This window comes from Heloderma suspectum, chromosome Z (assembly GCF_057233095.1).
Source record: "Heloderma suspectum isolate Gila_16-S chromosome Z, 16-S_ref, whole genome shotgun sequence".
NCBI lineage: Eukaryota > Metazoa > Chordata > Lepidosauria > Squamata > Helodermatidae > Heloderma > Heloderma suspectum.
The window spans coordinates 15,156,896-15,171,820 of NC_139476.1; the positions used below are offsets into that span (position 1 = coordinate 15,156,896).

At 47.1% G+C, this 14,925-nt stretch overlaps 1 protein-coding gene across 1 annotated transcript in view; it reads right to left on the reverse strand.

Moving 5' to 3' along the window:
- The window catches only part of APC2 (APC regulator of Wnt signaling pathway 2), a 74,374-nt gene that overhangs the window by 42,508 nt on the left and 16,941 nt on the right, over positions 1 to 14,925 (reverse strand). Inside the window, exon 3 of the mRNA XM_084826088.1 lies at positions 1,514 to 1,672. Coding sequence (XP_084682214.1) covers positions 1,514 to 1,672 — 159 coding nt within the window. The remainder of the gene's footprint in view (positions 1 to 1,513; positions 1,673 to 14,925) is intronic.

Below are 14,925 nucleotides of genomic sequence, written 5' to 3' on the forward strand. Positions count from 1 at the left end.
GTCATCTTTTCAGTGCCAGGTTGAAACTGCCCTCTTCTCTCAGGCATTTGGCAGCATACAGCGAGTTTTTGATCAGGTCCTGGATTGTCTCTGGCTGATTGTTTTAAGTTGTTTTAGATATATGTCGTTGTTGTGCATGCCATCTGTTTTATGTCCTTATGTGAATGGTTTTTTACACTTTACATAATGTATTTTAGTGGTTTTTAATTTTTGTGAATCACCCAGAAAGCTTCAGCTATGGGGCAGTATAGAAATAGAAATAGAGGAAGGAAGGAAGGAAGGAAGGAAGGAAGGAAGGAAGGAAGGAAGGGGAACCCCAGAGGGCTGAGATGGGAAACCAGGTAAGCTGGAGTTCAACACCTCTGTTTTGGAATCACTGGTGGAGGGTCTGTACCCTGATGGATGACCGTTTTAGAAGCTCGCCATGACACATTTTTATTCGGTACTGCTGCTGTGCTCTTTGTGGCCTGCTCTATGCATGTCTTGTTCACTTTCGCTGCAACAGTCAGCATACGCCACTCACTCGGGAGCAAAAAGAGCATTTTCCCACTCTGGATTATCTGAGAAAAACAGCCCTGTCCTACCATATGTGATCAAGTGTTCAAAAACAGGCCTCCATGGCCGCAGTTGGCGAAATGCGCAGCTGCGCAAGACGCATAGCCTCGGTGTTCATGTCTGAGCCAGGACGCTCTCATTCCCTGCTCTGAGACGTAAACGGCTCGTTGCAAAATGATAAATATAAATATTTATAGGCCACCCTTGTGGCTGTAAGAAGGAAAATTCCAGAGCCACGCAGATGAACGCCACCTAACGCCAGACAAATAGCAAAGGAACAAAACCAAGCCAAGGCAAACATTAATATAGAAATACACCATGTATCTGGGATCTATAAGCCTTAACATTCATGCACATGGGAATTCTCTTGCACATGTGCGCTAAAGAAAAGAAGAATCTACTGCCAACTGAGTTTTCGGTTCGAAAGCAGCCTCCCCCAGCCAGATACCCTCCAGGTGTATTGGACTTCAATTCCCATCATCCCCATCGCCATATTCCAGTTGGACTGCTCCCCCTCACACGCACACACCAGGGTGAAGTGACATCAACTGCCCTGTGGGAAAGAACGAGTGAGAGAGACAACAGCAGGCAAACAGACTGTAAGGGCCCTATTCCAGTGAGACTGCCCTCACCCCTGGAAGGTGAGAGGGGAAGCAGAACCCCTCTCCCCTCTCAGATGACTGTCTGCTTAATTTTTCCTCTTCCCTCCCCATACCTTTTTCCTTGCGTGTCGTGTCTTTTTTTCTATTGTCAGCTTGCAGGCAGGGACTGCCTTTGTTGCTGACTGATTCTAAGCTACTCCAGGGGGCTTTTTTGGCTGAAGAGATTTTAAGAAATACTTAGGAGTCATACTCGATCGGGACCACAAAGAACAACTAACCGGGACAAACAGCATTTCGTCCACCCGAAAACCACGCATGCTGCTAGTCCACAAAGAGCAACAGAGAAAGCGACTCACCTTCATATCCGAGGTCTCATTTTCTAGCTTGGAGAGATGGTTCGAGTTGTCTTCCAGTTCCCGCCGGAGATGGGTGTTCTCTTTCTTCAGCGCCTCCACCTGCCTAACCAGTTGGTCGTAGGACGCGATGGATCCAGACATGTTCAGCTCCTCCATCGACTCGAGAGAGGCAGAAAGAAAGAGGAAGCGTCAGGTGCAATGGAGAATATGGAGTTTATCAGTCAGGCTTATAAAAATAGCCACTCGTCTCATTGGCAGGAGCAAATAAGCCAGTAGCAATCTATTGAGGATTAGTGACTTATATATGCTTATTTGGTGGCAGACAGTAGGGGGAGCCCAGAATTTCCAGTAAGCTGGTCCCTCCAGAAAAAAAAAAACTTTTGTGGTGTGTGTGTATGTATGTGTGTGTGTATTAATCAGAGAATTAAAAAGGCACACTATACATTAATAGATTTTTTTTTACGGCGCAAGGAGATATTTATTATTATTGTTATTATTAATTACATTTATATACCACCCCATAGCCGAAGCTTTCTGGGCAGTTCACAGATAATTCAAGTCCATACTCTCTGAACTACATGTAGGTAGGGACAGATACCGGTCAACTCAGTGGCAGAGAAAATGTACTCTGTGCATGTTCAGAGGTGTATACGTACTCATTTTTAATTACATTTTCATCCTACCCTTCCTCTACCGAGGAGCTCCAGGTGCCCCACACCTCACCTTTTATCCTCACAACAGCCCTGCAAGGTAGCTTCGGCTACTGGGCAGTATAGAAATGTTATGAATAAATAAATAGATTTGATTGAGAGAAGGAGAGAATGCAATGAAGAAATAAATAAATAGATTCGGTTGAGAATGTAATAAATAAATAAATTCAGTTGAGAAAGAGAGAGCATGACTAGGCCAAAGTCACCCAGAGAGCTGAGTGAGGATTTGAACCCGAGATTCCCCAACTTTAGTCCATCACTTGAGGTTTATACAATTAAGCATGGGATGAAGAAGCAGGGCAGAGAGGCATTTTTCTCCCTCTCTGGGAGAAAAGCTTGGGCAGCTGTGATGTTGGAGATAATCCCCTCGATGCCCTCTACAATGGGGGTGTTGAACCTCAAACCCAGCAAGCCAAAGCTGGCGCTCCAAGCTTCCCCAGCAGCAATGTATCAAAGCAGGGGGTCACGGTCCACACAGGCAGGGGGGCTTCATTTTGTGGAGGCCCGGGCAAATTGCCCCATTCCTCCCCCCTCTGCGCAGCCCTGCCTGCTCACGGGCTTCCCAGAGGCACCCAATGGGCCTGGACAGACCTTTCGTCTGGTCCTGCAGGGTTCTTATTTTCCATTCTTATGGGGTCCCATTACATTCATAGAATCATAGAATAGTAGGGTTGGAAGGGGCCTACAAGGCCATCGAGTCCAACCCCCTGCTCAGTGCAGGAATCCAAGCCAGAGCATCCTGGACAGATGGCTGTCCAGGGTGTTGAACCTCTTTTAGCCTGAGAGCCAAATTCCATTTTGGAGAAGCTCTCAGGGAACCTGGATTTGGGCCCATTTGACACCCATTTTCTAAACCTTCTTTTTAGAACTATTTTTCTTCTGTCACACCATCCTTGATATAAACTGAGCACTGACCTTGTGCGCGCATTTGAGTAACCCAGAGCTGAACCAAGGCTCACCCTTAAAACACACTTTCTACGGCTGGGCCCATCTCCTAAAATGCACAGAGCCATAACCCAGTGGAGGAGTAACCCCCACCCCAAACATATGCAGAGTGCTTTCACCATGATCTCTGAGCCACCACAAACAAACCTTAGCAGCTCTAGGATTAGGGGTGGGCTTTCAGACAGGTTGGATGCACCCAAGCTTCCCCCGAACCTGGCGAAGTGCTGATCATATCAGTTTTGCATTCAAAGGTTCTATCGGTCCCACCTTGAAAGCATTCAGACATGGTGTCTGATTTGTTATTGTTGGGGGCCAACTTTCCAGCCTCCATCAGTGAAAACACACATGCTTGAGAGAACAGGCAAACTGTTTATGCATCCTTGAAACAACATTTAAATCCCTTGATTTGGATCCGCGCACCCTGTCGCCCCCTACGGCCACAGGGATTGCATGCTAGGCACCTGGAACATGCTCAGAGGCAGCCACGTCGCGCCAGGAACTCCGTGACACCCCCCCCCCCGGCCATCCTCATTCCAGACAGGTCACAAAGACAGAAACATCTTGCACTGTTATTAATTTATGGAAATATTTCTGCTCTGGCATGGACGGGCAAGAATAAAGAAAAGCACGCCGAGTGTGCCAAAACAGCCTTTCCTTTTGTGTTACCACAGGAATTGAGGGGGGCTTCTTGTCTTGGGGAGGGGGTGCTGATCGCCCTTCCTCTGGTCCCCCCACAAACATATTGTTCCATCGTTACCCTCATTCTTTGTTCATCTTTCTCTGGCTCTTCTTTGTCCTCCTCTCCCCACAGCTTCTGTTCCTCCACTCTTTCTCGCTCTCTCTTTATGAAGGAACCACACAGAGGCCTCCTTCCCTGCCCTCACGGCCTCCCCGTTTTTCTCCTCTGCCCCTCCACCCCTGCGTCCATTCTCCCATCCACCAGCTCTCTTTCCCTCCTTTTCACACCTGGTTTCTCCTTTGCCTCCAGCCATGCAAACAACAACCCAGAGACGACGGGAAAGGCGGCACAGCGCAGAGGCGCACGCACGAGGACAACCAGAAAACATTGCATATGTAAGATCAAAGAAGGTGTCAGCAGATGCGTGCAAGGGGTCGGACGCCCCACACAACCTATGGCCTTGCGGGATTGAGATTCTCCCTTACCTCGATTTTCTTGCTCCTCATCCCACTCATTCCCCTTTTCAGGGCTCTCTGCAGGTGTGTGGCACGTGCCTTTTCTTCAGCTCCATTTTTGAGCATTCTCATGTTCAAGGCAGGGCATGAATGCGCATGGTGTAAGGAAAACACCACATTCCAACGCAAGTCGCTTTCTCCTTCTCTTGGGCTCCTGGCTTGCGAATGACAAGTCATGTGGTTGGTGTATTGAACTGCATAGCTCTGCTGAGACCCCCCCCCCCGCAAGACGCCCCTCCCTTTGCTACCCGTAATTTCATTGCAAGCGACGGGGCAGGCTTTGTTTACCATGGGTTCCGTCACAGTCTGGCTCATTCCATGGCTTTCACGCCACATTGGGCGGGTGGGCTGGTGGTGTTTCTTTGCCGGGGGGGGGTATCCTGCCACTTGGGGATTTCCGCAGCCTCAAAGAATGGGCCAGTGGTCCATCTGCCTTTGGCAGAATCAGACCATCAGCATTCCATGTTGTCTGCAGCGGATTTCCATGTTCTCAAACCAGCTTCTTTCCAGATTGAACCTGGGACCCTCTGTGGGCAAAGCAGATGTTCTGTCACTGAGCTATGGCCCTTTCCATTAAAAGAAAGCAAGCTTCCAGTCCTCATGGTTGTGAATAAAAGATGGTTTTTCAGTAGGAACAAAGGAAGTTGCCTTATACCTGCTTAGGGATTTTAATACATTAAGAGGCACAAACCTATGCATGTTTAGATAGAAAACAGTCCTACTATTTCCAGCATCCCCCAGCCAGCCAAAAAAAGTCTTACAACTCCTTTGTGCTCCTTTCAGAAGAAAGGTGGGGTCTAAGTTTTTGAAATAAATAAGGGTGCAACCCTATGTGTGTTTAGATGGGGGGGGGAATCCTAATTTTTTTTCCTGTCTGAACATGCATAGGATTGCTCCCTAAGCAGTATAAAAGTATTATAATAAATGAATAAAATAAAATATATTGAGCAGGACTTTCGATCCCATTCAGCTCCATCTTGCCTGCACTGACTCTTCACGGTTTCAGACAGGAGTTTTCCCCAGTTCCAGCTGGAAATGTGGGGACTGAACCTTCTGCCTGCAAAGCATGCGCTCTACAGTAGCTTTCTTCATGCTTAATTAAAAAAATAATAACAACAAAAAATATAGGCGGGCTAGAAAACAATTCTTTTGTTTCTCCCGCTGACCTAGAAGCCCTTCTCACAACAGCTGGTGATTGCACATACTTAGAAGGAAAGGTACTTTGTGCATGCTTAGAGGCATTCTCGGGTTTGAATCGTCTGTGAACAAAATACACTTTGACAGTGTTTTTTATGGATAGAATAGATCTTGTGCAGCATTTTGTAGACATTTATTACATAAAATATGTATAATTCGCCATTCTGTTAAAGCACTCAAAGAGTGCTTTCATTCATTTCATATTTTATTATATGAAAATAATGCAAATGACAGAGTGACGGCATTCACACTTAACAGCAGCAGTTCCTGGGTTGTTTAACCCAGGAATTGCCTGGGATGATAGGCGCGCATGAGCCATTTCCACTTTATTAATGCTTGCTTCGTGACATGTGAACCAGGAAACTCTGGGTTGTTTATGGGTTCAATAGCCCAGAGTTGCTGGGTTCACTCTGGGTTGCTTAACCCATAAACAATCCAGAGTTTCTGGGATCGCATGTCACAAATCAACCCAAGCACTCATGGGTTGTTTATGGGTTAAACAACCCAGAGTTAACCCATGGTTTGTTATTGGGCTCATTCTGGGTTGTTTAACCCGTAAACAATCCAGGTTTGCACACCCATAAAACAACCCAGGCATTCCGGGGTTGTTCATTAAATGTGGAAAAGTCCAGCACTCATCCTCACAATAGCTGGGTTAAACAAGCCAGAAATTGCCCATTGTGACATGCAAACCAAGTCAGTATTAAAAGAAAGTCAACCCATTAAGACTGTAAAAAAACAACAACAGAGTGATCAATTCACAACCAATAAAAGGAGAAAAATCCTGGGGGTTTCAAAACATCCATAACTTAGCAGGCCAAAAGCGTGCTGAAAACAACAATTCTTTGTGAGCCATCGATGGAATTCCACGAACAGCGGAGAAGGCTGTCTCCTAGCCAAATTCAACTGAGATGTTGGCAGGACAGAGAGAGCCTTTCTAGTGGCCCAAACAGCCCTTGAAAGCTCCTTACAATTTTAGATTGTAGGCACCTTGCAGGCAGGGCGTAGTAGCCTTCCACAGATTTCATTTGTAACTTTTAAAACAGGGGTGTTGAACCTCTTTCAACGCAAGGGCTGAATTCCACTTTGGACAAGCTTTCGGGGGCTGCATTCCAGTGGTGGGTGGAGCCAAAGGCAAAACAGGGTGGAGCCAAAGGTGATGACCAAATCTTCCAGCCTCCTTTAGTTCAAAGCTTTGACTGCCAGTAACTAAGCCTCAGGAGAGGCATGGCAACCTTTTTGGAATACCAAAAAATAAACCTAAGCAAAAGCCGGGAAACCTCAAATGATGGGCAGTAGAGGGAAAGGGGTGTGTGACCATCTGAAGAACACCAGAGGGCTGGATACAGCCAAATTTGGTCCATGAGCTGGATATTCTCCATCCCTTTTTAAAAACCCTGCACATCCTCCAAGGGTCTGAGGGCAGTATTTTTGGTTACTGTCCTACCCAGCTTAGTTTAAGGCACCCGGAGGGGCTAAAACCAGCAAGGTGCAAGGCCATGCCAGGCCAGGCCAAGCAAGGCCAGTCTGGTTTAAGAGTTTTGAATAGCCAGGCAAGTTAGACCAGGCAGAGTGTTCCAGGACCTTGGCTAGCTCCCAGTTAGCTGAGATTCAAACAAGGAGAGCTGTTGTCTCAGGGACAGTCAGAGGCTTTTTGAAGCCTTATAAAGGCCAGCCGCTCAAGACCTGCAGTTAGCTCCACCCCCTCAGAGAAGTAGCTTGTTTCTTAAAGGGCTAGTGCCTGATTAGTAGCTGCTCGCTCCTGCAGGGTGGGGGAGGTGAAGGATGAATTTGGGGAGTACCTTCTGCACCAGGAGTCAGGTAGAGGCACATCCTTTGGCCTGGGAGGCCCTGGCCTAGCAGGGACTGGATTAATGAGAGCCAGTGTAGTGTAGTGGTGAGAGTGACGGACTGGGAGCCGGGAGATCCGGGTTCTAGTCCCCACTTGGCCATGGAAGCTCAGTGGGTGACTTTGGGCCAGTCACAGACTCTCAGCCCAACCTACCTCACAGGGTTGTTGTTGTGAGGATACAACAGTGAGGAGGAGGAGGATAATGTAAGCTGCCTTGAGTTCCTTGCGAGAGGGAGAAAGGCGGGGTATAAATGCAATAAATAAATAAATAAGGGAGTCTCTTCTGCTTCTCTTCAGAGCCAAGGGACAGGTCAAGGCTGGGGAACATGACAGTTGCCCCCGCTCATGCTACCCTTACAACGACCCTGTGAGGTTGGTTAGGCTGAGAAAGAATGCCTGGGCCAAGATCTTCCAGTGAGCTTCCTGGCTGAATGGGGATTTGAACCCTGGTCTCCCCAGTTCTATCAGACACTCCTCTAACCATTATAAACAGCGACACGCTGCAATGCAAAAGGCCAGAGATGGATTCCAAATCAAGCAGCAACCATTTCGAGCACGTGATTGCCTCCCCCTGCTGTGACAGAAAAGGCTGTTTAAACCACAACACTCAATATGAGCCTGTACCATAAAACAGAATAAAACAGAGGGGGGGGGAGTAGGGGGACACATAACCACCTTAACTTGAACACAGTTCATTAATTGCTGGAGGTTGTCATTAATCCAGGTGCTCTCAGTTATTAAGTTATAATAACTTAATTAACTTAAGTATTACTAAGGTAATAATAATAATATTATTAAATAACTTAATTATTATTAAGGTGCTCTCAGTTATTAAGTCTGTTTTGGAATTTGCCCAGAGAGCAGACGACTGTTCCAAAGATTGGAGCTGCCTGGAGACCATTCAGACCCCTATTTCGGGGGTGGGGAGATAGCGGCTTTGAACCCTTTGCCCTCTGCTGTGTCCCCGGGAATTATGTTCTGAGCCCCTGGTTTATAGAACTTGTTTTCCATACTCCTGACCATATCTGTGGGCTTCCCATTTGTTTGCAACAGGGACGTAGATCTTTTGGCCTACAACTCAAGCCTTGTGAGCCTAGTTCAGCAGCAGGGGACAATGGGGGTTGTAGCCCAAGCAACTGGACAGCCAGACTTTGCCCTCCTCCAGTCTTCATCCTTTCTAAATTGCAGCACCCAGAACTGGACAATGGCCTCTGGCCCATGCCAAAGCCAAGTTTGGGAGTGATGCATGGATGTGCCAACTCCCGCCAACTTCTAGGTATGTACAGGTTTTGTCAAATCCATTCCATCTGCATTTCACAGAGTGTCAGGTGCCTTTCATTCCATTTGTCTGCTCATTGACGGAACTGGATGTTTCCCAATTTCCTGAATTTGCGCAACTGCGCACTGCATGAATGCACACTGCACAAATATGCAAATCCCCCAAAATGCGCTTTTTAATGCTTTAGCCTATGGAGAAAATGCACATTTTTGGCCATTCTTTTTAAATTTTATGTATTTTTCTGATCGCCAGAGGCATGGCAATAGCACATGCTTGCACATGGGCACCTCTTGGCAGTTCCGGCATGCACTTAAAAGGGGCACCTCGAATCCTCCGCTTGAAAGCATGGACGTTCACTTACTGGGGATGCTCTCCCAAATAGAACTAAGCCAACACACAATCACTCCGGTTTTTGATAATTTATTCTGCTAGCCCATGTGCCCGCGTATCTGCACATGAACACATATGTGCAAGGCAGTGAACCAAACACAAACAAACACATGCCTTATGCACATGTTCCCCCTGGGTCCTGACATTTCAGCAGGGATTTAACACACAGGGGGGCTCCTCAACCCTTTTTGGATCGTTGGCAGTTTTAAGAGAGTGTGGTGGGCACTCTCACAAAATGGCTGCTGCAGGGTAGGGCTTGCCCATTCATGAAATGGCAGCCATGGTCACCATGGCTGGTCACCAAATACTCATTTCCCAGATGGCAAACTGGTGAGACTGAATGAAAAGTCACTCACCCAGGAATCTAATAAAGGCAGAGGCGGGGTCTGAGTTCGAAAACACAAAACCAGAGGGAAGCACTTTGCTTTGCAGAATACCAGCCTACCAGTTTTAAAAAATTAACTAAAGAAAATCTTAAGAAATAAAATAAAAATCAGGAGGGGCCAGGCACCACATTGGAGACCCCAGCATTAAAGCTTATCTCTGTAATCATGGGAGCTAGAAACTTGGCTTTAAAAAGAAAAGGGGAGAGAAGAAAGGGAGGAAATGCTGATGCTTAAAAATAAAAATGCTGCTCCTACACATTCTGTGGCTCTTCTGTGCCTCCTCAGTGTGAGGCCTCATCCAGCTAAGTGGTGTGATATTATATTACCAGAAAGAGAAGTGTTTCATTTCTAACAGCACCCCTAGGAGGCCTGCAGGAAGGCTGCAAATGCAATAGGTTTCTTCACCCTGTTATGAATGATAACATGCCTCTGAACATGGATGTTCTACTGAGCCATCACGGCTAAGAGCCATTGACAGAGCTATGCTCTTGGATCCAGCTAACCCATTTTTTCTTTTAAAGCCATCTAAGGATGTTCTCTTGGATGCACTGACCTGGGGGTAACCCTCATTGAACCCAGTGGGACTTACTCCTGAACAGGCATGCCTAGAATTGCCCTGAAAGCTGGCGCTCTGCGATTGGCTGCTGCATCTTGCAGGTTCTGCAAGTTAAAAACAACCAGGGTGGTGCATGCTGAAGCAGTTCATTTGGATGGTCCTCAGTTCTAGCATTAGGAGAGGGGAGGAGAAATGTTGCTCTTTTGTTCCACTCTTTCCACCTCACTATAATTTTATAAATCTCTTATAATTACCTTCTCACAGTTAACACCCCCAAAAAGACTTTGGAGAAAATGTTTTGTTTTGTTTTTAAATTGACTAGTTAGAATCTAAATAGTCAATGTAAGAAAATAAAAAACCGTTTTCCAAAGCTCCCTTTTTCCTGGGTTAAAGCTGAGTTTAACCCCAGCTGGCTCAATTCTCAATTCAAGTCAAGCCAGCCTGTGGCACCACTCCCCCACCCAAGAAAACCCTACTGCCCCCCCCCCCAGCAAGCACGCTTCATCAGGCAGCCCAAAATGGGTGAATGTGAACCAGGTAGAAAATGCATGTTGGGCCGGCAGGGGAGAAATGAGAGATTGGCTCAAAATTTAAATTTTTTAAAAGTGGTTTCAAAATCAATACATTGCCTTTCCTTTCGCTCCCCACCCTGATATGGAGACAAAATCACTCCTTGGCCCTTTGAAGGTTTGTTCATCTTTCAGTGGCAAACATCTCCCCAGTGTCTTGTCCCCATACAGTGAATAAATCAGAACAAAATGGGGAGGGAGGGGGGAGAAAGAGATGGAGAGAAAGAGAGAGAGACAGAGAAACACAGAGCTGATGAAAATGGGTCCCAGCCAATAAAAGCCCAGAAAGTGCTCAGCAGCAACCATGGAGACAGCCAATTGCATCCAAGCAGCTGAAATATAAAGGTAAAAAGCAGGGGGGAGGAAGGGTTTTTGCCCCCATCTCGGCTCTTCCCCTTATCCCCCCCCCTTTTCCCTGCCATGGTTCCCCCCCACACACACACACACACTTTCTTCTCCTGTCCTGACGAGCTCCGTCATGAAAAATGAATGCGATAGAACAGTACATTGTGGCGTCCAGGTTTTCTTTCAGCTGCCTTCCTTGGGACTGGTTCGGGAGGAAGCAGACAAAAGTGGGAGTTCAAAGATCAAAAAGAAACAACACAAATCGAAGCAACAGCAGTGGAAAAGAAGAACAAAGGCCGGGTGGCAGCAGAGAACCGGAATCCCCCTTTTTCTTGCCCAATATGTCTTTGCCTGTGTCCTTTGCTCCTCCAGTTTTATCACCGTCAGCTTTCTCTCTTAACTGCCTCTGCCCACTCCGCATCACTTCCCCTTATGCCCAGACCCCCTTCTCCAAACCATAGTTTTCCTCCTCCTTTAAATGCCTCTAGGGGTGGGCAACGTGTGGCCCTCCAGATGTTCTGGCCCACAATTTTGCCGAAGAACCTAGTGCCTGGATTTGCTTTTCTTTTTTTCCTCCTCCCTCCCAATGCCCTTTCCTTTTGTGTCATGTCTTTTAGACTGGGGGCAGGAACTCTCCTATCTCTTAACTTTGCGATCCTCTCTGGGATCCTTTTTGGCTGAAGGGTGGGATAATGCTATAAACAAACAAACTCCCAGCAGCCCTACCTGACACAGCCAATGGTGGGGGATGATGGGAGCTGTAGGCTGAGACATCTGAAGAGCCAGAAATAGCCCACCCCAACAATATTCTGTCAAAAGCCTGCCTTTTCTGCAAGGCATTTTGGCCGGGGTGGCGGGGTGACAACCACTCACTCCCAAACAAAACAAATATGCAATTGCATGTTCTCAGCACCTCTTACTGTGTTTTCCTCTACATTATGGAGTTCCCCGCCCCCTAGGAACATACATTCTAAATCGCACAGTAAAGGCTAGACAGTCACAGGGGAAGGCAGAGGGAGCAGAGTTTATAGGGTTGAGCTGAAACTCCCCCAATCCCCATTATTTCACCATCCCATTGTCAAGCTGGGAAATGGGGGAGGGGGTCATTTTGATGATCGGGGGGCGATGAAAGGGTGTGAAACCGGTGGCGACAGTGTTCCCAGGAGTCCTGGTGACAGGCCTTTCATTTCCCCCCCAAAGTTCAGGGAATGAGGGAAGGAATGAAAAATTACCCTCTCTCCCATTGGCTTTGGGATGATGTAGCGTAGTCACAAAGCCAGTTGGGAGTGAAAGCAATGTTTCCTGCCATCACTCGACAACTCTTGGGGGAGGAAAAAAATTGACTGCTCCATCCAAGCCCCACCCCCAGAACTGGGAAACATGTGTTGGTGACTCCTCCTACAGGGGAGGGCTGAGCAAACCTTCCCCCCAGCCCCCCAACCTCCGCAATGTCTGCCCCAAAAAATCTGAGGACAAACTGTCAGCTCAGCCTTCAAACAGAAACCCGACAGAAGCTAGGTAGACAGGGGCGGGTTCGATGTGCTACGTGCTGGTCACCAAGTCTGTTGGAGAAGTGGAAAAAGGGCCTTGTGGTGGGGGGCAGTTTTCGCCCCCCACCTGAATGGGGACCCAGAGTATGCACTCCCCCCCCCAACCCCTTGAGGGGGCACAATATTTTGTCAATGTGCAGAACAGCTAGAAATAAGAAGAGCCCTGCTGGATGCGACCAAAGGTCCATCTTAGCAGGGCATCCCATTTCCTGCAGTACACAGATGCCTCTGGGAAGCCCACAAGTGGGGCAGGAAGGCAATGAACAGCCCCAACAGTGTCCTCAGTGTTCACACCTAGTTTGGACCAGGGGGAGGGACCTATCTGTGGCAGTGTCCAGTCTCTGGAACTCCCCACCACCAGCCAAGGGAGAAACGTTTCATCACCCCCCTCTCTAATGGCTCTCCATAAGACAGTAAAGAAAAAAACCCTTCCCTTTAAGGTAGGCTTTTGTGCTGTATCTGGTTGCACCCTTTCGAAGCAGCTTTAATGGCTGTGGTTAAAGTACTTTTGATAGTTGATGTATTTGTGCTTTTAAAATCTCTCCCTGGTATTTTAGTGTTTTATTACTGTTTTGTTGTATTGATTGTTTTTGTTCTTTTAAATTACGTTATCATTTTAAGTTAGTTGCCTTGGGCTTGTAGAAGGAGAGACTGTTATAAATGTTAGGAAGGAAAGAAGGGAGAAAAAGAGGAAAAGGCAGGCAGGCAGGCAGGCAGGCGGATGGATGGACAGAGAAAGAAAGAAAGAAAGAAAGGGAAGAAAGAAAGCCAGGGAAGGAAAGAAAGAAAGAAAGAAAGAAAGAAAGAAAGAAATGGACAGAGAAAGAAAGAGAGAGAGATTAAGACAGATGGATGGACAGAGAGAGAAAGACGGACAGAGAAAGAAAGAAAGAAAGAAAGAAAGAAAGAGAAAGAAGGAAGGAAGGAAGGAAGGAAGGAAGGAAAGAAAGAAAGAAAGAAAGAAAGAAAGAAAGAAAGAAAGATGGACAGAGAGAGGGGGGAAGAAAGAAAGACAGGGAAGGAAGGAAGGAAGGAAGGAAGGACAGAGAAAGAAAGAGAGAGAGAGAAAGACAGATAGAAAGACAGACAGATGGATGGACAGAGAGAGAGAGATGGACAGAGAAAGAAAGAAAGAAAGAAAGAAAGAAAGAAAGAAAGAGAAAGAAAGAAAGAAAGAAAGGCAGACAGAGAGAGAAAGAAAGAGAGAGAGAGAGAGAGAGAAACGGACAGAGACAGACAGACAGACAGACAGACAGACTGACTGACTCTTGGAACATGGACATTCCATTTATAATAAAAGCCCTGCTGGTTCCATCCAGCCCCAGCATTCCATCCTCCGCCATGGCCAATCAGATGCCAGCACAAAGTTGGCAAGGAGGGCATGAAGGCAACCCCCCCCCCCCCCCGCCTCTGATGCTCCCTGTGGCGACAGGTCTTTAGGGCAAGGATGCCAAGCCTCCTTCAGCCTGAGGGCCGGGCTCCATTTCAGGGAAGCTTGCAGGGGCCGCATTCCAGCAGTGGGTGGGGCCAAGGGCAGAAGGAGCGTGGCCCAAATACCCAAAGTTTAAAATTTAAACTGTAAGGGGTGAAATGTACCAAACATGGGAAACTACCAAACGATTGACAGTCAGGGGAAAGGGGCCCAGAGTCAACACCCCTGCAGTAAGGGGTTGCTTCTCCTGTACACGGAGGAATCAATCACTTGGAACATTCATGCACCACCAGGTTCTGTCTGTCTGTCTTTCCCTCTCTGTCTTTCTTTCTCCCCCCTTCCTTACATACTTTCTCTCTCTCTCTTTCTTTCTTCCACCTCTCTTTCTTACTTACTTTCTCTCTCTCTCTGACTCTTTCTTTCTTTCTTTCTTTCTTTCTTTCTTTCTTTCTTTCTCCCCCTTCTGTCTCTCTTCCATACTTTCTCTCTCTTTGTTTGTTTCTCTCTCTGTGACTTTTCTTTCTTTCTCCCCCCTCTTTCTTACATACTTCCTCTTTCTTTCTTTCTTTCTTTCTTTCTTTCCTTCTTACATACTTCCTCTCCTGTCTTTCTTACATACTTCCTCTCTCTCTCTTTCTTTCTTCCTTCCTTCCTTCCTTCCTTCCTTTCCTTCCTTCCTTCTTACATACTTCCTCTCCTGTCTTTCTTACATACTTCCTCTCTCTCTCTCTTCCCCTTCTATCTTTCTTACATACTTTCTCTCTCTTTCTCTCTATCTCTCTTTCTCTGACACTCTCTTTCTTTCTCCCCCTTCTGTCTTTCTTGCATACTTTCTCTCTCTCTCTCTCTCTCTCTGGTTGGCAAGTCTCCTCATAAACAGGTCACCTTCCCCCACCCCACCCAACCCCACCCTGCATCTATCATCTGGTGCAGCATTCATCAACATGGTGCCCTCCCAGATGGCTCGGACTACCATTCCCATTATCCGTAGCCAGCATGGCCAATGG